At 34.3% G+C, this 22,824-nt stretch overlaps 5 protein-coding genes across 14 annotated transcripts in view; 3 read left to right on the top strand and 2 right to left on the bottom strand.

Annotated features, from left to right (window-relative positions):
* The first annotated feature begins 2,526 nt into the window (after positions 1–2,526).
* Positions 2,527–4,178, top strand: LOC109584602 (uncharacterized). Its single transcript, XM_020000410.1, has 2 exons — positions 2,527–2,680; positions 2,740–4,178. The coding sequence occupies exons 1-2, from the start codon at positions 2,650–2,652 to the stop codon at positions 3,240–3,242; spliced, it is 534 nt and encodes a 177-aa protein (XP_019855969.1). The 5' UTR covers positions 2,527–2,649; the 3' UTR covers positions 3,243–4,178.
* A 389-nt stretch (positions 4,179–4,567) lies between these two features.
* On the top strand, positions 4,568–13,727 carry LOC109584597 (rab3 GTPase-activating protein non-catalytic subunit-like). 2 transcript variants are annotated; one of them, XM_020000395.1, is made up of 29 exons: positions 4,568–4,677; positions 4,721–4,805; positions 4,845–4,935; positions 4,985–5,102; positions 5,190–5,279; positions 5,368–5,461; positions 5,529–5,615; positions 5,694–5,842; positions 6,111–6,301; positions 6,350–6,489; positions 7,066–7,172; positions 7,848–8,056; positions 8,156–8,220; positions 8,264–8,334; positions 8,388–8,487; positions 8,566–8,696; positions 8,761–9,048; positions 9,316–9,393; positions 9,486–9,597; positions 9,799–9,902; positions 10,295–10,517; positions 10,874–11,109; positions 11,400–11,469; positions 11,532–11,602; positions 11,671–11,804; positions 12,010–12,253; positions 12,772–12,999; positions 13,308–13,469; positions 13,553–13,727. In XM_020000395.1, exons 1-29 carry the CDS (start codon positions 4,600–4,602, stop codon positions 13,697–13,699), a joined length of 3,903 nt encoding a protein of 1,300 aa, XP_019855954.1. In that variant the 5' UTR covers positions 4,568–4,599; the 3' UTR covers positions 13,700–13,727. The 2 variants fall into 2 exon arrangements, with proteins under 2 accessions (XP_019855954.1, XP_019855955.1); XM_020000396.1 differs by lacking the exons at positions 12,772–12,999; positions 13,308–13,469; positions 13,553–13,727 and adding an exon at positions 12,303–12,421.
* On the bottom strand, positions 13,591–16,119 carry LOC100640760 (rho guanine nucleotide exchange factor 39-like). Of its 2 annotated transcripts, none has more exons than XM_020000397.1 (12): positions 16,005–16,119; positions 15,854–15,948; positions 15,591–15,806; positions 15,285–15,403; positions 15,157–15,227; positions 14,904–15,070; positions 14,664–14,782; positions 14,515–14,611; positions 14,374–14,465; positions 13,937–14,252; positions 13,860–13,888; positions 13,591–13,750 (listed from the first exon to the last, which is right to left on the bottom strand). In XM_020000397.1, exons 1-12 carry the CDS (start codon positions 16,057–16,059, stop codon positions 13,696–13,698), a joined length of 1,431 nt encoding a protein of 476 aa, XP_019855956.1. In that variant the 5' UTR covers positions 16,060–16,119; the 3' UTR covers positions 13,591–13,695. The 2 variants fall into 2 exon arrangements, with proteins under 2 accessions (XP_019855956.1, XP_019855957.1); XM_020000398.1 differs by having other exon boundaries at positions 14,664–14,758.
* Positions 16,120–16,151: 32 nt separating this feature from the next.
* Positions 16,152–19,622, bottom strand: LOC100640632 (beta-ureidopropionase-like). Its single transcript, XM_003388851.3, has 11 exons — positions 19,494–19,622; positions 19,271–19,445; positions 19,101–19,188; positions 18,926–19,020; positions 18,720–18,881; positions 17,232–17,401; positions 17,090–17,171; positions 16,996–17,038; positions 16,873–16,940; positions 16,728–16,814; positions 16,152–16,336 (listed from the first exon to the last, which is right to left on the bottom strand). Exons 1-11 carry the CDS (start codon positions 19,598–19,600, stop codon positions 16,244–16,246), a joined length of 1,170 nt encoding a protein of 389 aa, XP_003388899.1. The 5' UTR covers positions 19,601–19,622; the 3' UTR covers positions 16,152–16,243.
* The window catches only part of LOC100640506 (dehydrogenase/reductase SDR family member 11-like), a 4,105-nt gene continuing 889 nt past the window's right edge, over positions 19,609–22,824 (top strand). Inside the window, exons 1-8 of one of the 8 annotated variants that reach the window (XM_020000404.1) lie at positions 19,730–19,770; positions 20,204–20,522; positions 20,578–20,787; positions 20,833–20,927; positions 20,978–21,104; positions 21,154–21,255; positions 21,304–21,375; positions 21,429–21,603. In XM_020000404.1, the coding sequence (XP_019855963.1) occupies positions 20,391–20,522; positions 20,578–20,787; positions 20,833–20,927; positions 20,978–21,104; positions 21,154–21,255; positions 21,304–21,375; positions 21,429–21,479 (789 nt within the window). In that variant the 5' untranslated portion in view covers positions 19,730–19,770; positions 20,204–20,390 and the 3' untranslated portion in view covers positions 21,480–21,603. Of the gene's footprint in view, positions 19,771–20,201; positions 20,523–20,577; positions 20,788–20,832; positions 20,928–20,977; positions 21,105–21,153; positions 21,256–21,303; positions 21,376–21,428; positions 21,604–22,573; positions 22,784–22,824 lie in introns of those variants that run through there. The other 7 variants (XM_020000399.1, XM_003388850.2, XM_020000402.1 and 4 more) reach the window with 7 other exon arrangements.

The following is a 22,824-nucleotide window of genomic DNA, read 5'->3' as shown; positions in this document are numbered from 1 at the left end:
TCCCACTGTATGGTAACATATGCAATTTGATTACGGGCATAAGTGGAGAAGATACTGCTGCTTATTCAGAAGATGGGAATGAAAAGAAGGATACCCTTGATTTTATGATTACATAACCTTTGCTATTGATGAAAAGCTTTTATATGGCATGGTAGAGCCCTGTTATACATTATATACATGTATATGGGGAAATATGTGATATGACTTTTATTCCATGAGATCAGGAATTTGCAAAAAATTAGATCATGTATAAAATTACATGCCACATTCAATAGCACATGACACATTTTATTACACAAAAATTAAATCACGCAAGCTTTTCAGATGTAAGAATTTTCTAACCAGGTATATGGTATTTATGCTGTTAATTGAGCAAATTGGTGGATTTTATATTGGCGATTTCTTCATAAAATCGCCAATTGCCAAAAGTAATTCCTTGCCAATAAATCATCTTGTACAGTATCTGTTGTTTTTAAATTGCGATTTACCACAAAATATTTGTAGCCAATGTTTCCAGCTATGTGTGGTAAATATTATAATTAAGTGGTGACAGGAGCCCGATGTAGATACATTACCAGTACACCGGAGTGTGGTATTGTTGCTAACTGTCGTAAGAATGTTGGTGCTCATGCAGAGATAGAGACATGTTTATGAATACACACCAGGTGCTCTCAAAATCTGGGGAAGCCTTATCCTTATGGTCATCATTGTTTATTTACGGGCTGGACTAAAATTTGATTTTTAAAAGAGTCACTTTATATAGTTACCATAGCTGATTCAAAGCTGAAGCTATTGTTTGTGCCTTTTTTGTTAATAAGTTCAGCTCAAACTTGTACATACATGTATAACATTCTATCATATTGTGTTTGAAAATTAAGTTGACTATATCCAGATTGCAAAATAGTGTTACTTGATTGTTATAATGTTGTAATAGTTGTTATTAATCTCCCAGTATCTGGAAGCGTCTCTTCTAAATAAGTAACAACCCTGACTGCTTGACAATATGAAAACTAAAGAGTGTTTTATTTTAGCATGTGTGAGTTCCATTTTTCTTGAAGTTGTTTTTTATTACTGATTTACTGTAGGGTGCCTTTTTTGAGGGCTATATATTTTGTGGATTTCACAGATTTTGTTGCTATTTGCAAAAATAAATCCCTCGATTTAATTATTTATGGGTGTAAAAAATTGAATTTTGAATAAAATCGTGAAATTTAATACAGCAAATTATATATCCGCTAAATCTATAGCCCTTGAAAAGAAAGTGCCCTACGGTTTATTGTAATAAATAGAGGCAGGCAACATATTGGCATTGTGGCCTATCTCAGCTATGAAGAAGTATTCATGAATATGTTGCCTGGCAGATGTTTGCTAGTGGTTTGTGGCCATGCATCCCTACTAGGTTGTGGAGTAGACTACAGTGCACAGTCATAGTGTTCTAAAAAATTTATGATAGTCAAAGCATTCCTGTTCTATACATTGTACATTAGTAGTGGTTTGTTCGTGCTTAATTCAATAAATGAAAGAATTTATTAATCTGCACTTAGCATCTCTACCCACTTGTGCAGCTGTTGAATGTTACTATCGCAGTATTATCACTGTGTACGGTTTCTAAAAAAATACTTGATTTATGGTTACTGCTTTCCTATTGCTGAGCACTTAAGAAAAACCCTTTGTCTCTGTAAAGAAAGATACACATCATTAGTATGCAATGTTATCATTATCTTCTGCTCTAAAATCCAATTGTGTTCTCCATACAGGGGAAATTTTTGTGGATTTTGCATTTTTTTTTCAAAAATTTGCAAAAATAAAATTTATAAAAACTGATAAATGCGGCTCAATTGACCGAAGATTAAATCGTAAAAGTTAAGGCTATAAAATAGATTCATAAAATTTTGGGGCCACGACAATTTCCGCTATAATGATATCTTCGTATTGGACAGCAAGTTTACTGAGAATGCAATATTTTGACCCTGATGCATATGTACTGACTCCAACATTATTGGCTATCTATGGTCCGTGTTAATAATCAATATTTGTGAGTGTTTTCTTTGTACTTCACTTTTGACTATCATAAACATGTGTAAAACCTGCCAAAGTTTTAATTTGTATGGTATTAGAGGATCAGCTGTGATTTGACCTGTTTACAGCATATCATGAAATCCCACACATGTACTTGGTTAAAAACATCATGTTGTTGTGTTGAGCTACATTTGGTCAGGTATTTCAATTAGTATTTAAAGCCGCTGTTCAGAGCTCTAACTTTAGAATTATTATTGGTAGTGATAGATTTGGATAGATTGCACTTGGCACACAAACCAAAACATGTCTTTGATAACATTTTGCATTATGTTACTGTCTGCTATTGTATTTTTTTTTTATTGCAGCACCAGTCAATGAGGAGGCAATTTCAAATGAATATAACAGTTCTAAAAATGAGGTACTGAAATAACAACTATCATTGAATGTTATTATTATCATTATTAGTCAAATATCTTGAAGCAGGAGCCATCACCTCTGAATTACGTGAAGAATCTGAAAAAGAGGATAAATGACACTGAAAATGAGGTTACTAAATTTAGTCATTTCACATAATTGTTACAATAAATTATTTTACCATAATTATAGGTTAGCAGACTAAATGAATTAATAATGCAACATTGTGATGAAATAACGAAGAATGGTATGTATGAACTTAATCTCACACAGTGTCATCTCTTTGTCCCTCTTGTTATTTAATAGTATATCGAATCACAGTGAACTCGTGGAGGTCGTTTACAAAATGGGTGTCCCTCTCAATACAAGATGCATTAAGTATTGACACTTTTGATGTAAATGAGACACAGTACATGATAATAACTAGTGACTCCAGTGAGATTGATACTAAGATTGTTTCAGTGTACAAGATAATAAGAGAGAAACCAATACATTTACAAAGAATACCACTTCCTGGAGCAAGAATGACAAAAAACTTTAACATAAACAGCAAAGTTTATATTGCTGTAGCCCATTACAATTCCGTCAATGAAAAAGAAGACGTGCACATTTACACTTTGACAGATGATGAGACTCTAAAACTTTTACAGACTTTTAACGAAGTTCACAACCCTATGTTTGGAAAAACAAGTCATGAAATATATCTTGTCCTTATGAAGACTGATGGAGAATGGTCTATAAATGGGACCATAAAGATAATCGATTCCATTCCATTCAATTTCAGGAGACCATATGTGGAACTAAACTAAGTTTCTTTTATATCAAAAATCATCTGTGGCTAAGCATTTCAAGCAAGTTAAACTCAACCATGTATAGGTGGAATGAGCTTTGCTCCGAGTTTGAGGTTTTTCAGACAATACCATTATCCTCACCGGAAGCAATGGATATCCAACCTATGCATGCATATTGAAAGCCATTACTTTTTAGTAGCCACCAGTTTGGAAGACAGCTTTTATATCAACAACCATGGACACTACATCGCTGTGGTTAAGGTGCCTGACACATCATGCAGCAGGTACAAAAGAACTAGTTTTTTATAAATTCAGTGGAGCCATGAATAACTTCTTTCAAAGTATCACAGCAGATGATCCATCTTTTGTTAAAGTGTTTCATCGTCACCATGGGTCTGTGATGGCAATAGGAAATGCATTATCTCTTGATCTGTTCAAATGGAACGACGCCTAGCTCATGGATACTAAAATACTGAACTTTGATTATTGTTGCCATTTCTTGTTTGTTATTTTGCTGTTGAAATTGGTTATTGATTATAGTTATGTATATAGATCTATTGTCCTTTCTTTTCTGCTATGTTGTTTCTTTATTTAATACTTATTTTTAAAATCTAAACAAAGTTTAAAGTTTGTCCATAGGTGAGCACTTCAGTGGCTGTAGATTTAGTAATAGACCTTTTAACTGGTACATCAACCATGCCGACACTCCTTTAAACACGTTAAAAAGAAGAATAGACCATTGAACTTAAGTAGTCTAGTTAAGCGTAATCATGTAGAGTCTAGTATGTATTTTGTACCTCTCTAATAATCTGATATCCTTTATGAGATGGTCTCCTAATTAGAAAACAATAGAACTCAGTGCAGTAGGATTACTGATGACGTCAGGCAATCTCCTCACTGGACACTGTAGTGTAGGCTGAAAGTTCTCATGAGTAGTCCAAGCAGCTTATCAATCAGAACACAATAGTGGTTAAAGTCTAATCCAAGAAGGTGACAGTCCCAGCAACTTGATTCTAGAGGAGCACAGGCTGAGTTGGTGCATGTGACTGATGTCATCAGCGAAAGTGAACTCAAGCCTGGAGATCATTCGTGCATTATAGGGCCCAACTGGCAAATGACTACGAACATTAAGGCACTAAAACCAACCAGACTAGACAAACAGCCTGGTGGTGGTAGTCTGACTATGGTGGTGGCAGGTGCAATTCACAGTTCCACACCAGGTGTCAGGTGACAGCTGTCAGCCGGCCTGAGCTGTCAGCCGGCCTGAGCTGTCAGCTGAGGCTAGGCAGGCTTGTATAGCTGATGAGTTGACACGAGATGAGTTATAACTAGCCTATAATAAATTTTATCTAGTCTAAGCCACGCCCGTAACAATATGGCGGTCGAGATGAAGTCAGTTTTGTTGATGCCAAAAGGACCTCTCTCTTCGATTTTATTAGATGAAGACTCCGAGGTATGTTCATGAACTCTATTATTTACATTTCTTTTATTAATAGCATGATATTATGCATTCTTTTTGTCCTACTGGCCGTCTATTTGCTTTTCTCACACAAGCTCAGGCACAGTTCATTGCTACTGAAGGTATTGATCCTTTCCTAGCCTTTAATTACTCTCCATTAGGTCATCCTAATATGTCCACTGTCTCTAGTACATTATATGCTAATAGTTTCATTGGGAAATTGGATGTAATTACTGACCCCATACTACCAGCGTATGGAATTATTATTATCATTGTTGTTGTTTTTATTATTGTTAATTAGGCCGTTAGCTACAGCTGTGTGTGTGTTACCTATAGCGCTGATAAAAGGTGGAGTCCCTCAGTTATCAAGTATTGTGATGATTGGATTCGATGATGGATCTATTGCTGCTTATTCAAAAGTAATCTCCAGTTTTTAAAATTTAAACTTCATTAATTTTCTCTTTTCCCTTCCCTCTCACTCTTTCTCTTTTCCTTCCTCCTCTTAGTCTGGTAGGATGATATTCATGCAACAGTTATCACCTGATAACTCTGTCATTAAAATTAGAACAATGTCTACCGCTCAGAAACAAAGCACAGTATGAGCAATTATTATTATTATTGTTATTAATATTGTTATTATTATTATTATTATTATTATTATTATTATTATTATTATTATTACAGAGCAGTATCATAGTCTTGTTTAATGGTGGCATAGTGTGCATCATTGATGGTATTAGTCTCTCTGAACTTATCGAAGAGAAAGTATCAGATAAAAGTAATGCAATGTACTCAGTATTATTCATTTATTATTATTATTATTGTAATGTGCATTTGTATTGTAGGTGATGCTGCTGGTGCTCAAACTCATTTAATTTATAAGAAATATAGTTTGGAGCAGCAGACAGGAAGATTAGATGCTGCATTGATAGGTATCGAGTTGAACTGAAATGGTCTAATGTCAATCTCTTTCTCTCTCTCTCTCTCTCTCCCTCCCTCTCTCTCTCCAGGTCATTCTTTACCATCTTATTTCGATCATTTAAGAGAGGCTAGTGTAGTAGACGGCTATGAAAGTATTATCAAGCAAGGGCCACTTAATGAAGCTAAACTAATAGTAGTGGGAGAACAGCCCATGATATCATTATACAGACTGAATAAAGTAATGTCTTAAAATATAGTAATTAGATGTACATCTAGATGAAACAAACTATTATTTACTTATTTATTTATTATTGTATAGCACTTTATTTTTGTGGCACTTTCTTTTGGAGATTTTGCTTGATAGTATTTAATTTGGCAATTTTTGTGTACACGTGCATTACTGATAATGATTGACGGTTTTAATATTGGTGATTTTGCTTGCAAACCGCCAATAGCTGAAATTTAAAAAACCCACCAAATTAAAGTGCTATACGGTATTGTTATAGGATGCTGGTAGTATCAATGTCAGTGAGGTGGTCCATGAGGTTGCTTCAAGGATGACTAATGCTGTTTTAGATAAATTATCATTCGCCTCCGGTTGGCTGGGATGGGGAGGAGCCAATCGTAAGACCACACCCACTTCGCCCCCTCAACAGCAAGAAGAGAAGCAGCAGAGATCACTGAACATACGAATGAGGTACTAGTTAATTACTAAATTGTTAATTATCTATTATTTAATAACTAGTACTAATATACCGGATTTGAGGAGAGTTGTGTGTTCCATCTCTGTCTCTCCGTTAGCTGATCTTGCTGCTTTAGTTGACGAGTTTGGGAGGATCTTATTGTTAGATATTAATAATCTGATAATCAGGAGGATGTGGAAAGGTACATTTTGTATTTAATTTAGCAAATTTTAGCGATTTTAAAAGAAATTACGAACTTAAGTCTGTGCTAACTTTAATTCTTGATTAGAATAATTATTAATAGTTATTAGTATTAAATGATCAAAAACGCTAAATTTAATACCAGCCAAATGTCAGTTTCATGAAAATCGCTAAAATAAGTACACACAATAATTGTTTCCTTAAGGTATATACATGTACATGTACATGTACTATTGTTATTATTATTATTATTGTCATCATCATCATTTTAAACACATTATTACTGTATAGTGGGAAATTTTGGAGAGGATTAAAATTTTGCAGATTTGGCTTTTTGATAGCCATTTGCCAAAATTAAAATCCGCCATTTTGAGCCATTATACGCATGCTCAATGACACTTGACCACAAATTTGCCAAATTAGAATTTGCCAATCACCAAAATTTAGCAATTCGCCAAATTTTAGCCCCTCCGAAATTTCCTGCTATACAGTATCACTATAATGACAAAATTGTTGTTGTTGTTGTTGTTGTTGTTATTGTTGTTCTTAGTATTACTTCATTTGTGTGTGTTGTTAGGTTATCGTGGTGCCCAGTGTGGTTGGTTGTTGGTGTCTGATCCAGTCAATACTGAGAGGCAGACCCAGTGCTTGTGTGTTTATCTACCAAGAAGAGGAATAATAGAAGTAAGTCTAATCAGCTCAAACCTTATATATGATTTATATAATGGTATTAAAAGTCTTATAAAAATCAGAGTTTTGGGTTTCCCACAAAGCATGCTGCATAGTTCATGAGCTGAAAAGCACTGCAATAGTGAATACAATACATTTTGAGTAACTAATTTAATTTGAATCAGCTCAGAATTGACGAATAGCATAAGATAGTGTGTATGTATCAGAAAAATTATAAAAGTGGAGAATTCGCTACTTTTTATTTTTGACAAAATACCCTGTACTATAATAGTTCAGGGTGTTTGGCTCAATTTATGAGCAACTTGACAATCCACTGACAAGAAGCTGCATCCATGAGCACTATACCAAAATCCTATAAGAAACCCTGTCCGACTGTTACATAAAAATGGTAGATCAAATTAAGACGCAATGCCTTGTGTAAGTATATTGTTTGTATGCTTTGGGAAAACCTGATTAAAATTAATTAGAGCCATTTGTAGAAAGACCATTTGAGCATTGAAAATGAAAATGTAAAAGTAAGACATCGTTAGATGAGCCATTTTTGTTGATTTTAAAGCATTTATAAATCAATAACAGAAGTGATTGAAATCAGTAATAGTGATAATAATGTGAGCATGATATATGGCCCTCTCTCTCTCTCTCATTCTCTATACACTTGCATTCATTTAGTTCTGGCCAGTACAGTGTGGGCTAAGAGCTGGTGTTTGTTCTATAGGCAGAAACTGCACCATCTTCTATACCAACCGAGCTATCTTTGGTAGAGGAGACGTCATCAAAGGATTGAATATACCATCACCATCTTTTGGGGATATGCTAATGGCACTAACCCCTGAAGGGCACCTGGTCACTTTTACTGTGCCCTTCTCCTCTCTTGTGAAGTGAGATTTGTTATTAATAGTTATCGATAGTTATTAATGGTTATTAATAGTTACTAATAGTTATTAATAAATATTAGTGGTTATAAATAGTTATTATAGGAGGAATAATCCACTATCTCATGATTTTCACATTTTGCAGAATCTTCAAAAGAATCTCATTAAAGGTACTATTAATTCATTTATTTATTTTTATTTACTGATTGATAGGGGAGGAATTGGCTGGTGGGTCATTTGAAAATGTTTGTACAGGCGTGAAATCATCGCAATCATTATTAGAAGTAACAAAAATAAAGAAATAATAATAATAATTATTATTATTGTTGTTGTTTAGGTTATACAGATACTGATTAAGAATTATTCTAAAGGGAACAGATCTTCATTTACTGCAACTCTTGATATTGCCATCAACAGATGCACCTCTAATAAAAACTGTGAGATAATGAACTTCTTTTATTTTATTTATTTATTTTTTTAATTCTAAATTTAATCAAAAATTGTCTCATTTGCAGGTAGTGTCCCGGTTGAATTATTAAATCATTTCAAAATCATTAAAAGTTTGTCTGTGATGTATTTTGAAATTGAAGACAACATTAATATAATTAGCAGTAAGGATGTCCCTGTGATTAGCTCATTATACGAGGTAGACAAAATTAATTATTATTATTGACTCTTAATTTTTTGGCTTGATCTTTAAATTTTTTTAGTGTCTCGATAATTTTGTCGGAATGAAATCTAAAATTGAAATAATTTCTCAGCTAATAACGTTATATTATGGGCTGTATCAGTCGTCAATGAATGTCACACCCACTTTTTCACTGGCTGATTTTCTGTTTTGTTTTGAAGTCGGTGTCTGTGAAGTGAGTTGCTTGTTGCCAGAATCAACCAATCAGATTGCAGCCGGAACTGCTATCGATCACTTCTCATTAGACGTTGAGATTAAATCAGATTTGTCTCAGTCAATGTTAATGAGCTTAGCATCTTTTATATATCAGGTTAGCCCATTCTTTTTTCTCTCTCTTTTATCTTCCTTTTATTTTCACGCAACTTTTTTTTCCCTCCCTCTCTCCCTCCCCTCTCTCTCCCTCCCTCTCTCCCTCCCTCCCTCTCTCCCTCTCTCTCTCTCTCTCTCTCTCTCTCTCTCTCTCTCTCTCTCTCTCTCTCTCTCTCTCTCTCTCTCTCTCTCTCTCTCTCTCTCTCTCTCTCTCTCTCTCTCTCTCTCTCTCCTGTATCTATCCTCTTTTCTCCCCTCTCTGCCCTAGGTCCCTTTGTTAAGGTGTAATTGTACTGGTTTAAATCAAATCCTTGTTAATTGTCCTGTCTCATGTTATTCATTAACTGTAAGTTATTGTTGTGTTGTTGCTATTATTATTATTATTATTATTATTATTATTATTATTATTATTATTGATATTGTTGTTATTTCCAACAGGTTTTATTAATCAAATATTTTGCTAGTGATTTTATACCAGAGGCTGAGGCTTCGTTAATTTTATCATCTTTATATTCAATACTCTCCACATTAATAAAGAAAATACATGAAAGTAATAGAATAGATACTAATAATAGAATACGTTACTAATAATAGAATATGTTACTAATAATAGAATATGTTACTAATAATAGAATGTTATTAATAATAGAATATGTTGCTAATAATAGAATATGTTGCTAATAATAGATTACATGTATGTTACTAATAATAGACATGAGACTAATAATAGAATACGGTACTATTTTTCTAGAGGACAAGCTGCACAGTGAGGTGTTAGATGTATTATCGTGTACATCATTTGTTGGTCAGGCTCTCTTGGTTGCTCTGTTGTGTCAAAAACTAATGCTTAATCTGGTAAGAATTAAATAAATGATGATAATAATAATAATAATAATAATTTTTTAAATATTAATTGAGAACAGTAGAAAATAACAATAGCAATCTCCTGCCGTATAGCTGGTAATTGTTGGGGTCATATTGCGAATTTTAATTTCACGAATTCTACCATGTGTGCCATGCAAGTACTGTGTTACTGTAAGTTGATTTTGTGGATTTCATTTTCACGAATAAGGAAAGGATCCGCAAAATTTGCAACCCTCAAAAAGAGCTATTATGCTGTATAACAACAATAATAACAAGCAATAATAATTTCTCCTCCAGTGGATGGTGTAGTGTAATTAGTTTCTGTTTTCGTACTATTAACTTTAATGATAATAATAATAATAACAATAATTCTTGTTATTAAGGACGGTGGGAGGAGGAGCAAGGAGGAGAAAGAGGAGGAGGAGGAATGGGAGACTGTTAGGGTTGAAGAGGAGGTGTGGTCAATACTAATTGATCAATTAATGATATTAACGAGATTAACATTGATAACTGGCTCAATGACACAACCACTCCCACCAATAATGTACGTCAGCGATGAATTTGAGGGAGACATTGGACAAATGGAATTAAATCCTTTATTTAAAGGTTTGATTATTATTCATTTATTATTCCTTTTTATTTATTATTTTTTAATTTATTATTTCTATTATTCCCTTTTAACGAAGCTAATATCATTAATGTGTACCGTATAGCGGAAAATTTTGGAGGGAGTTAAATTTGGTGGATTGCTAAATTTTGGTGATTAGCAGATTTCAATTTGGCAAATTTGGGGTCATGTGCCATTGAGCATCTGCATAATGGCTCAAAATGGCAGGTTTTAATTTTTGCGAATGGCTATCAAAATGCCAAATTTGGCAAATTTAATTCCCTCCAAAATTTCCTGCTATACGTTATATTTTTATCAAATTTTGATTGTTGTTGTTTTTTTGTTGTTTATGCAGGCAATCAAGTTGTATCTGTGAATACACTGGAGAGGTGTGGCCCAGTTTTATTGACTAACTGTATAGCTAGGAGGATTGTTGATAAGAGAGAGAACGGACTCTCAACCTCAGAGCTTTGGAATAATCCAATTAATAATGAAATATTACTAGAGCTGTTGAAAATGTTTCCTCACTCATTGTCACTGGATAATGTCCTGGTCTACTGTGCAATTCATTCAGCCAGTCAATGGAATAAGGTAAATATTTAGATTATAGATTTTATTTTGGCGATTGGCGGTTTGCAGGCGGAATTGCCAATATTAAAACCACCAATCATTAATGTGCATGCTCAGTAATGCACATGTACACAAAAACTGCCAATTGCAATTTTAAAGCAAAAATTTCCAAAGTAAAGCACTATACTGGAAGAGAGAGGGAGTGGTTTATATGCATGTACATGTACATGTAAGTACTGTCTGAGATTCTCCACTCTCTTGTTGATTCTTTTAATTTAATTATTTATTTATGTACATGTATATTATAATAGGAATCATCTGACATGATATCACTATCCTTGAATTATATTGAGTACATCCAATCACCAATAGTCACTAGAGGTACCATACAACACAGAATTATAAAATATTATTTATTTCTTTACATGTACTCATTTGTTAAGGTGTATGCAGTTTCCTATGGCATGTGTATCTAGAGAAGAACTTCTTCCAGTTATTAGAGGACTCAAAAAAGGTAGAGGATAATCACAAAGTGTTTTATATGATACTTATTATTAATTATTGTTATTATTTTAATTCCAGACTGTTGTGTGTAGAAATAGCTACAATGCGAGTCTTTTGTGGGCTGGGAGAAGCTTGTTACATTGTCTAGAACAGCTAGCATTCTGTAGAGAGGACCTGACTGATACTCCGACTGAAAGTACATTGATTCACAGGTTAGTGTGGAGGGGAGAGATGAGAGAGAGGGAGAGAGGGAGGAAGGGAGGGAGGAGGGAGGGAGGGAGAGAGAGAGGGAGAGGAAGGGAGGGAGGGAGAGAGAGAGGAAGAGGGAGGGAGGGAGGAAGAGGGAGGGAGGGAGAGAGGGGGGGCAAACAGCACAAATTAAACAATTACATGTATTTTGTATCCCTTTCCCTGTAGTCCTTCAGGTATATTATTCCTTCATTCACTCATAAAGCTGTTCCCATCCCTGGACTCCACTCTACTCTCAACTGGTATTCAGCTATTGCTACAAGGAGAGATTCTCTTGGATGCTGGCTCCACTCTCAGTGTCTTTACTTACTATGCTCCTGTGGTGCGGTCTTGGTTCAAGAAAGGATTGTTCCTCTCAAGTTATAAAAGTGGAGACAATGTTGGTAAAGCTGTCATACAAAAGAGGACTAAGGTGCTTGTATATACAATGTACTGTACATGTGTTCATGCGAATGTAATAGGGAAGCTCACTCTATTATAATAGCTATGTGGAAACTCTGCTATATAGCATGTACTAAAAATGGATTTGAAGAGAAATTTATTAGATCTTTTGATTGATATTATAATATGTTCTTATGACCCAGCTGATTTCAATCAAAATTGATTTTAAAATTTGCTCAAAAGTTGACCCAAGACACTGTATTATAGTACAAATGTAAAAGGACTTTGGCCAGATTTTGCTAAAAATTAATATGAGAAAATTCTCCATTTTAATAATTTTTTCTAATCTATATACACATGTACATGTACTGATCTTGTGTAGAAAGTTTGAGCTTATTCTAATCAAATTAGATTTTTTATGATTTTGTCAAGTTGAATTCTAAAGTACAAGTAAAGTGGACATAAGTCATAAGGCACAAATATCATGTCAAAGTACATGTAGATAAAGTGGTAGATATAGTTTCTCGCTCTCTCATTTCTATTATTTAGTTTCTTAATGATGCTGTTATAAATATCATAAAAGACAGGGAGCCATCAATTGCTTCACTGGTTTCATTCTCTTCATTAAGAAGTCAACCAGTAACACAATGCTCTTGCTCTGCTAAAGGCTACACCGAGATCTCTCTCTCATTGTCATCACTCTGGGGAGTGAGTGGTGTCCAGTATCACTGGATAGCTAATCTATTGTGTGCTGGATTCACTGACAAAGGATTAAATGTAAGATATACCATTGAATGTTGTATTATGCATGCTGGAATTGATATTACAATTACAGGCATGTACATTAGTAACATTACACTTATCAGTGCATAGCTTCCTAATTTGCACTTCTATATAGCGGGAAATTTTTGAGGGTGATTGACAAATTTTAATTCGGCTAATTTATGGCCTCATGCCATTGAGCATGCCTATAATGGCTAAAAATGGTGGATTTTTATTTTGGCAAATGGCTATCAAAATACCAAATTTAATTTCCTTCAAAATTTTGATATTTTCATTTTTTTCTTTTTTAATTACTTTTAAAGATATTCCATTCCTTGAGTTCAGAGAAAGAGTCAGTTGCTAATCAGCTACTACATGTAACGGGTCAACTGTGTGGCTATTTAATGAATAATATTGAGGTATCAAGACAGTCGAGTGTATTAGCACAATCACCTCCTAGTCTACTGGAATGGATTAGGAAACAGGTCAGTGGAGAATAATAAGTGATGAGAATTAATGAGTGTGTAAGAAAAGCTGTAGTAAGGATTCTTTTTACTCTTTACTTTAGAAAAATTACTTTTCATTTATTGAGTCTAAGCCGAAATGTACTGGTAACGATCTTTTGTTTGTTATGGATAGTCTAAGGCCGCATATTGACCGGAAGAATGAAAATATAATAAATGAACTCATTGTTTTTATTAAATTAATTAACTAAGATATTATACAGCAACGTGACTGTACAGTACCTGATTGAACAGTTGATGCTCTAAAATAAAAATAATAAAAATAAATAATTTATTATGTTGATATGCCACAGTTTATGTGCAAAATGGATTTATATACATGTATATATTTTTTCTTATAGTAGAACTTACATTAGTGAGTCTAGTTCATGTGTTTTCTCCTGTTAATATGGCAGTATATTAAGGATAAGATTATTGCTATAGCTTACTACTTCATCTTCATTTTTTTCCTCGTTGATTTCAACATTCATTTCATTTGGTGGATCTAGCTGCGGTGGATCAAGTTGTGGTGGAAAAGCCAGCTCTTCTAATTGCATTCGTTCACCTCCAGGCTCCACACTACTGTTCAACTGTTGCTCAGTATCTTGTAATTCAGGTGGGACTGCTAATTCTTCCATTTGTTGTACAACTGGAGTTCTGTTTTGATCAGGAGGTGGGAATGCTGCTATATCTTTTGATGTTGTTTTTGGTGGTGGTGCTGGTGCTAGATGTATAGGCTCTTTTAAAGTTCCATTGTTGAGCTCTCTATTAACAATAAAAGCAGTATCACCACAACCCCAGGAAGTACAAGTTTTCATGCTATTTTTGCCTTGATCTCTCTGCTTTTTAGTTTTTACCCTCCTCCCTTCCCTTTCTCTATACTTACAATATAGTTGATTGTATTGCTTCTGCCCATTCGAATGTAGTTTGTTCATCTTCAGAGTATAATAGTAAAGTGTTATTGTCCTCAGTTGTCAGCTATAATATTTGTCTGTATATTACTATTATACCATTATACTTTACATACTTTTAATACTGGTGTATTCCTAGTGGGTACCCTTGTATCATTGAGTTCAACTTTAATATGTGCATTAAGTAGAGGTAATATCCCACGGCATACAAAGCTATTAATCATAATGCCATTACATACAGTATCTGTAACATTATACTGTATACCTTTCCAGTTTCACATCAAATATGTTTGTTCTGGCATATAAGAGTATATCTGTGAATAGGTATATCATTCTTTCCTTAGGCTTCTTTCTGCATATCTGTGAAATACATAAAGATATATACTGTGCTAACTGTAAATTACCCAAACTTTCCTATTTCTTTTTAATCCTCTCTCTCACTTCCTCCCCTCCTCTTTCCTTTCACATTTACTTTTCTTTCCCTTTTTTCCTCCCTCTCTCTTACTTTCATCATTTTTCCTTCTTTAATAAATTGCCTGCCAGGCATGACAATCACTGGTACATATCCTCCAGTCAATGATGATTGGACTTGAATCATTTTCTGTTGATTTTGATGAAATCTGATATATTCATTAATATAAGATGCAACTGCACTTATCTGCTGAACAGCACCTTTTAATATAAAAAAATCAAAACTATCACCCATGCACAATAAGTCATGACCCATAAGTATGCTATAATGGTGGATTAAAACTTACTGTTAATTTTTGTGTACTCAATATGAGTTTGTTTGGTGTGTTTAAGCAGGTCATCCAGCAATAGCTTGTATCTATTATTACATATATATATAAGTAACTATTGGTATTGTGTTGTGTTGTTGTTTTACCTTGGTATTCTTTGAACTGGCACGATTAGCAAAGCTGATAAATTGAGATAATTGCACTCTGGTCTCGATTCTTGTGTTAGTATGAAGTCGTTGAATCTTTGATCTGATTTCAAACATTTCTAAAAAGGAAATCAAGCAAAAAATGTGTTCATGTCATACGGAAGTTAATGCATGCATCAAATATTGGTTGAATAAATATTGATATCAGTTACTGACAGTATATATTTTGTAGCTAATCACTCACATACAGTTGCATTAGCACATTAGCAAAGCAAGTACAACATGTACAATGTATACATCACATACCTCTAATGTAGCTGTTGCTGTTTGGAAGTTGCCAGAATACGATCCATACAGTTTTAGAAATGGACCCAAATACAGGAATGCATCGCCAAGACTCGATTGCCTCATGAAGTTGAGTAATTCTGAGTTTACAGCAAGGAGACCTTCGATGTTGCTGAATATTGTTAATATGTTGCTCTGTGATAGATACCCACCAACCCGTATTGGCTTGAGAAACAACTAGAAGTATATATATTTGCATACAGTGCGATGGCTATTTTGCTTACTTCCACTATTGTGTTTAACTGCGATATGTATGTTTGCTCCGAGTCGTAAATTTCTCTTACAATTTTTTGTCTCTTGCTCGTCAAAGACATTATACCTGCAAATAAAGAGAACAGATAATAGCTAGTCAAATTCATCGTCTTGTCCTTTTACCTTGATCTGGAAAGGGAGAGAGAGGAGCAGTAGAGAGAGAAATTGGTCGCTCCATTCCTTCAGGTGTGATGTGAGAAAAAGCTAAAGGTTCAAACGAGCCACGCCTGGCTCAGGGCGTGGCTCATAAAATTTGTCAACAAAAATCAATTAATCACAATAACCAAATCAATGAATAAAACTAGAAAGAGCACAACTAATTAAGTTCCTAAAATTCAGCAGTTTAAGTATATTTCTTATTCCTAATCTGTAGTCTCATACACAATGTCTGGCTTAAAGTCAGGCTTTACTGCATCAGCCAATAACTTTGCATATATTTCAGTACGCTGTGTCATCTGGAGAGAGAAGACATGAGAAAATATAAATAATAGTAAATGCAAGGTTGCCACATATCATAAGGTTGATATCAATATATGAAATGGACTGGCTATTTAAGATGTGTGGTTATGGATGCATTTTTATTGCTCATAACGCAAAAAAATTAAGTTGGAATCAGCTCAAACTTTCTACATAGCATAAAGACATCAATGTGTATAAAAAAATTGGGGGGTAATTTTGAAGCCAACTTTTGGAGAAAAGCATGGGCTATAGTATAGTTTATTGTACTTTTCAAAAATTGGTATGTCTTTTTAAATAGCCATAGCACAAATATTTTAGCCGGAAATTCAGAATCAGCTCAAACTTTCTACATAGCATTAGACAAGACACTGAAAACTTGGCTGTTACCTGAAAGCACCATTTATCTCTTATTTGCTGTATAAGATTTAAGTCAATCTCACAAATGAGGATACCATCACGGACCCTATTCAAACCCTACAAACAAACATTAATTAATAATAATGAATGAATGCATTTATAACACGATGCTTACTGGTGTCCTGCCACCATTGGGGCCTGCCACATAACTTGATCCATAGAAATGACCAAAATCTTTGTGAGCTAAAAGTAATGAAAGAATTTTATATTCATACAAAAATTAGACATTATGTCTGACCTGGTTTACCATCAGCTGAGGTAAATTCGTTGGGAAAAGTCTCCTATAAAAAATAATAAAATAAACTATTATTAATAATCTTGAATTCTTTTACCGTTCCAACCCTGTTATTACAAGCAACAAAATAAGAGTTAGCAATAGCTGCATTCCGTGCTTCAATAGGCCACATTGGCTCACTAGTACAATTAAAAAAAACAAAAAAATATTATCATTCTCTTCTTTTTATCAACAATTACCTGAGGGCTCCAACAGTAGCTGATGGATTGAACACAATCTCTGCTCCATTAATGCCATAGCCTAGCCAATTTAATGGATGATGACGTCCATAGCAAATGTTGACAGCAATCCTTCCATACGCAGTCTGGAACACTTTATGTCCAGTATTACCTTCCATATAATATGTGGACTAAAGTAACAACAACAACAAGAACATAACAACTATTATCTATAACAAGTAATAATGATGATAATGAATGATAGTTAGTACAGGGTTTCCCACAGGATTTTCATGCAGTTTCTTGTCAGTAGTTTATAACATTATGTACTATTATATAGTACAGGGTACAAAAATACAGGGTGTTTGGCCAATTTTGAGGCCAAACATAGTACAGGTACTACAGTACAGGGTGTTTGGCCAAATTTTACCAAAAATGACTAGAAGAAAATTCTTAATTTTTGCTAATACATATACATGTGTAGCAGGTTTGAGATGATTTTAATCAAAATTAGATTTTTTTATGAATATTTTTAAAGCTACTCAAAAATTGGGCCTAAGTCCTTGTACTATTTTTATTTATTTTTCATTTCTTTTCATTGTTACTCTATTTTCTCATTTCTTAACCTACTATTTATCCTTGTCATGTGTTTATTTTTTTAATAATGTTTATTTAAGGGCTCAGTTCCCTTCTACACTGTACCCTGTACTATAGTACAGGTACTACAGTACAGGGTGTTTGGCCAAATTTTGCCAAAAATGACAAGGAAAGAATTCTTCATTTTTACAATTTTTTCTAATACATATACCTGTATGTATGTTGTATAGCAAGTTTGAGATGATTCCGATCAAAATTGGATTTTTAATGATTTTTTTAAAGTTACTCAAAAATTGGGCCAAAGTCCCTGTACTATAGTACAGGGGTGTTGGCTAAATTTCGCCAAAAATGACCAGGAGAGAATTCTTCATTTTTATAATTTTTTCTGATACATATACCTGTACGTATGTTATAATTATAGCAAGTTTGAGATGATTTGGATCAAAATTAGATTTTTTAATGAATTTTTCAAGTTACTTGAAAATTGGCCAAAGCCTCTGTACTCCAGTACAGTGACGTTGGTCAAATTTTGCCAATAATGATTAGGACAAAATTCTCAATTTTAATAATGTTTTGATACACATACATGTACTTATGTTGCATATAAACTTTGAGGTGATCAAATTTAGATTCTTTACGAATTTTAAAGTTACTCCTGCTGTACCTGCTTGTGCTTGTTGGCTCATAAAGCATAATGCTCAGCTCACTCAGCACAGACCTTGTGTGAGCACCTACAGTGTACTTACACTTTGAGGCTGGACCCATTTTAAACATAGATATAATATGTTTAAAATATCTATGTTTAATATCTGTTTTAAAGCTTTTTTAATCAACCACGTCCAGTTTATTATCAAAGAAATTAACATTCATTATACTTGCATTATTAAATATTGCAGTCTAAATTTGACATACTTCATTAAAGTCTCCAACTCTTGGTATGTGATTCTTGTGTGTTTTTCCCAGTACTTTACCACTGTTTGATATGATGACGGCAGTATTGAAAAGGACTCCACCATGATTGGCATCTCTTTCAAGTATCGAAGACACAATTACCATATTGTAACGGGCAGCCATCTTTGAAAAATAATAATTATAAAAATATTTATTTTAAGACTCACCTCTTGGCATAGCTTTATCGTGGGGCCATCTTCTGCTGATTCTGCAAATTCAGTCCATGGATATTTCTCACGCGTGCAAAAGAAAAAAGGTTGAGCTGTTGAGGCAAGTAAAAAAGAAATGGGAGAAAGAGAAGACAAAAACAGCGACAATAAAGCCAACATTATTTTCTCTTACGCCATGCTTCTTGATAGCAAATGATGTTCACACCACACAGCGAAGCTGTATGCGTTATTTCTTTAATGCGGTCCCAAAGTGCAGTTTTCTAAAATAACAAAGACATTATAGCAATGACAGGGTTTCTCATCCTGTTTGCTGTTCACGCCCTTTTCTCACACCTATTATACCTGCTCTGAGATTGGAGCTGTTGTTGGCTTCACTATTTCGTTTTGGACCACAGCTATACGGACAATACGACGAGGGCGGCTCTCCTCTTCTCCTGACACAGGGAATTTGTATGCAGCCAGCTCAAAATTTCCAGCTCCAGCTTTCTCTACTGCTTCACGTGGGAGCTCTATCTTACTAAAAAATGTTGATGTGATTAAACTATATCATACGGTAGGGTCTCACGGTGTAGGAGCTCCATACAATATCCTTTTCATTTCAGACGCTTCTCTCTCGTCTAAAGCACTGGCTGATTTCTCCAGGAGAGTCTCTAAGCTTTCAACTTCAGCCATGTTTCCCTGAGCTATTAGATCTAATTGTAATGAGCCACACCCTCTTCCAAGTATCTAGTGACTGGAACCATGCTGGAACCAGTTCTGGTATTGGAGCAGGGATTGCTGCATCACTGCTAAAGAATGGTATAATAATATTAGGAGTACCAAGAGACGTGGAGAGAATAAAGGTTAGCTGATACCTAATATCCTTAAAATATTAAAATGTCTACGTTTATCATAAATCCCAGGAAGCGAAGGGCCTGAGACTAGGAGGGGCTATGATTAGTTTTAATTAATAGTTTTGCTAGCCAGATTAGACTTAAGTAGAGAATCTCTCCTTGTCATTTTTGACGAAGTTTTGCCAAAGTCCCTGTACAAGGACTTTTACCAAATTTTTGGGTACCTTTAAAAAATCCATAAAAAATTCAATTTTGATTGGAATGGGCTTAAATATTTTACACAACCTAAGTACATGTATATGCATCAGAAAAAAATAAATAAATTGAGGATTCTGTCTTTTTTAATTTTGGCAAAACTTGCCCCACAACCATGTACTAGAGTACACACCATTAGGAGGATCGTGAGACTAGGTTTTAATATTCATGCCTTATCTTTTGTCAGATAGTCTAGGTACAACTGCTAGTGGTGGCAAACTGGACATCTATACTATTGTGGTGTTTGACAATGTCAGCTCATGAAGCATGTATGTTAAGCTCACTTAATTAGCATGCTTTGTGGGAAACCCTGACTTCAAGAGGGCTGGACTTGACCATTAGTTTGGGTTCACAATTACAAACCACTGGACAAGATGGACCGTTGGTGTGGCAGAGTAGCATTAGTGACAGGAGCCAGTTCTGGTATTGGAGCAGGGATTGCTTCATCACTGGTAAAGAATGGTATGATAGTATTAGGAGTAGCAAGAGATGTGGAGAGGATAAAGGTTAGCTATGATAGTATGATCACTCAACAGGGCCCATGATTGAATATTTTTATAGAAATTATCAGATAGTCTAGGTACAACTGCTAGTGGTGGTAAACTGGTTGGTATGAAATGTGATGTTACTAATGAAGATGATATCAAGAGTGTATTTAGTTATGCTAAAGATCAGTTTGGTGGTATTGATGTGTGTGTCAACAATGCTGGATTATCTCATTCCTCTTCTTTATTAACTGGTGATACTAAAGAATGGAGGAACATGCTTGATGTAAATGATCCAAAACTTTATTTTTGTATTAATTTCTTATGGCAGGTCATGATTTTGGCTCCTTGTATCATAACAAGAGAATTCATGAATCAAGTGAAGGAGAGAGGAGTAGATGATGCTCATATCATATTCATTAACAGGTTTGGCACTTGACTTTATGAAGTTTATTTATTAGATTGATATGATGCAGTATTTTGGGTCATGTTGTTCCACCACAATCTCCTCACTTTTATTGTGCCACCAAATTCGCTATTACTGCTATTGCTGAAGGTGTTAGACAAGAACTGAGAGAAATGAAGTCAAACTGTCGCTGCACAGTAAGTACATGTATATTGCATGAATAAAGCTAATAAAAATCCTCTGTAGTCAATCTCTCCTGGTGTAGTAAAAACAGAGATATTTGGTAGAGCATTCAAAGCTGAAGACATACAGAAAGCTGTTGAAGATGTTGATAAACTTATATCAAATGTAAGCCAGTACTGCTGTTTTGTAATAATAAATTGAGTCTGCCAATAGGGTATGCCACTTTTACCTGATGATATTGGTAATACAGTTCTATTTGTGCTCAGTGCTCCACCAAGAATGGAGGTAGTTCAATGAATAACTGCAGTGTCCTGCCTTCATCCCACATTGCTCTGTAGGTTAATGAGATTATTGTGACAACAACTGGCAAGCCGTTAGTCTCAGATTAGTCTTGCCAAAAGTCAAAAAGGGGTAGAGAGTTTGGCTACACAAGATTACTCCCAAACTAATGAAAATAAAATTATGCATAATTACTTAGTACAACAGTTTTTGACAATGATGTTATTTTTTATAGCCTGGAAATTATTAGTGGGAAAATTTCTTATATGAGGCAATCCAAAGTAAACCATTTTTTGCCATTAAATAAACTAATGGGCTGGACTCCTTGAAGGTCAGCTGGCCATAGATTTCTATAGATCTACTAGGTAGATTATAGATTTTCACCTATTTAAAATCTGGAATCACAGTAATTATGTGGTAGAGTAGCATTAGTAAGTATACTATATTGAATAAAACGAAGTCAAACAGTCACTGCATAGTAAGTAGATCTATAATTATTGCCAAAGAACAGATGTAAACTAGTAATTTGTCAGTCGCCTGGGTGTAACAAAAACAGAGGTATTTGGTAGAGTCTTCAAAATTGAAGACATGCAGAAAGCTTTAGAAAGTAATAATTTGATAAACATAATCAAATTTAAGCAGCAACTGTATTATTACTTATGAAGAAATTAATCTGCCAATATGGTATGCCACTTTATTAATTAGTAATACAGTTTCATTTATGCTCAGTGCTCCATCAAGAATTGAGGTGATTTAATGAATGATGTTTCAGTTCCCACTTTTCATGTGCATAGATAGATCTAGGCAATTACAAAGTTATTGCAGGACAACTTCATGCAAAGAAATAGCTTATGTAACACTTATGATTTCAGAATCTTAACTATAGATCTAGTAATTAATGTAATCATAAAGCAAAACTGGTGAAGGGCTTTAGATGAATTAGGCTATTATAAGCTAGATCTAATAGCCTAATTAATAGCTATTTCATAGTTAAAGTCTGAGCTGAAGTCACTGGAAATATCAAGAGAAATATGGACCGTTGGTGTGCCAGTAGCATTAGTGCATCAATGGTAAAGAATGGTATGATAGTATTAGGAGTAGCAAGAAATGAGGAGAGAATAAAGGTTAGATTTATATCGTCAATAGACTAGAACGAGGCATATTAGTTTTATGGTTTACGTCATCCATGCCTTATCTTTTGTGGAAATTGTCAGATAGTCTAGGTACAACTGCTAGTGGTTGTAAACTGGTTGGTATGAAATGTGATGTTACTAATGAAGATGATATTAAGAGTGTATTTAGTTATGCTAAAGATCAGTTTGGTGGCATTGATGTGTGTGTTAATAATGCCGGACTAGCTCATAATGGTCCTTTATTAACTGGTGATACTAAAAACTGGAGGAACATGCTTGATGTAAGTAACACCAATGACTCTTGCTCTCACTGTATATACTG

The sequence above is a fragment of the Amphimedon queenslandica genome, unplaced genomic scaffold (genome assembly GCF_000090795.2).
Source record: "Amphimedon queenslandica unplaced genomic scaffold, v1.1 AMPQUscaffold_13194, whole genome shotgun sequence".
In the NCBI taxonomy this organism is placed as follows: Eukaryota; Metazoa; Porifera; class Demospongiae; order Haplosclerida; family Niphatidae; genus Amphimedon; species Amphimedon queenslandica.
The sequence above is the reverse complement of the archived record's forward strand: the minus strand, read 5'-3'. Positions and strand labels throughout refer to the sequence as shown.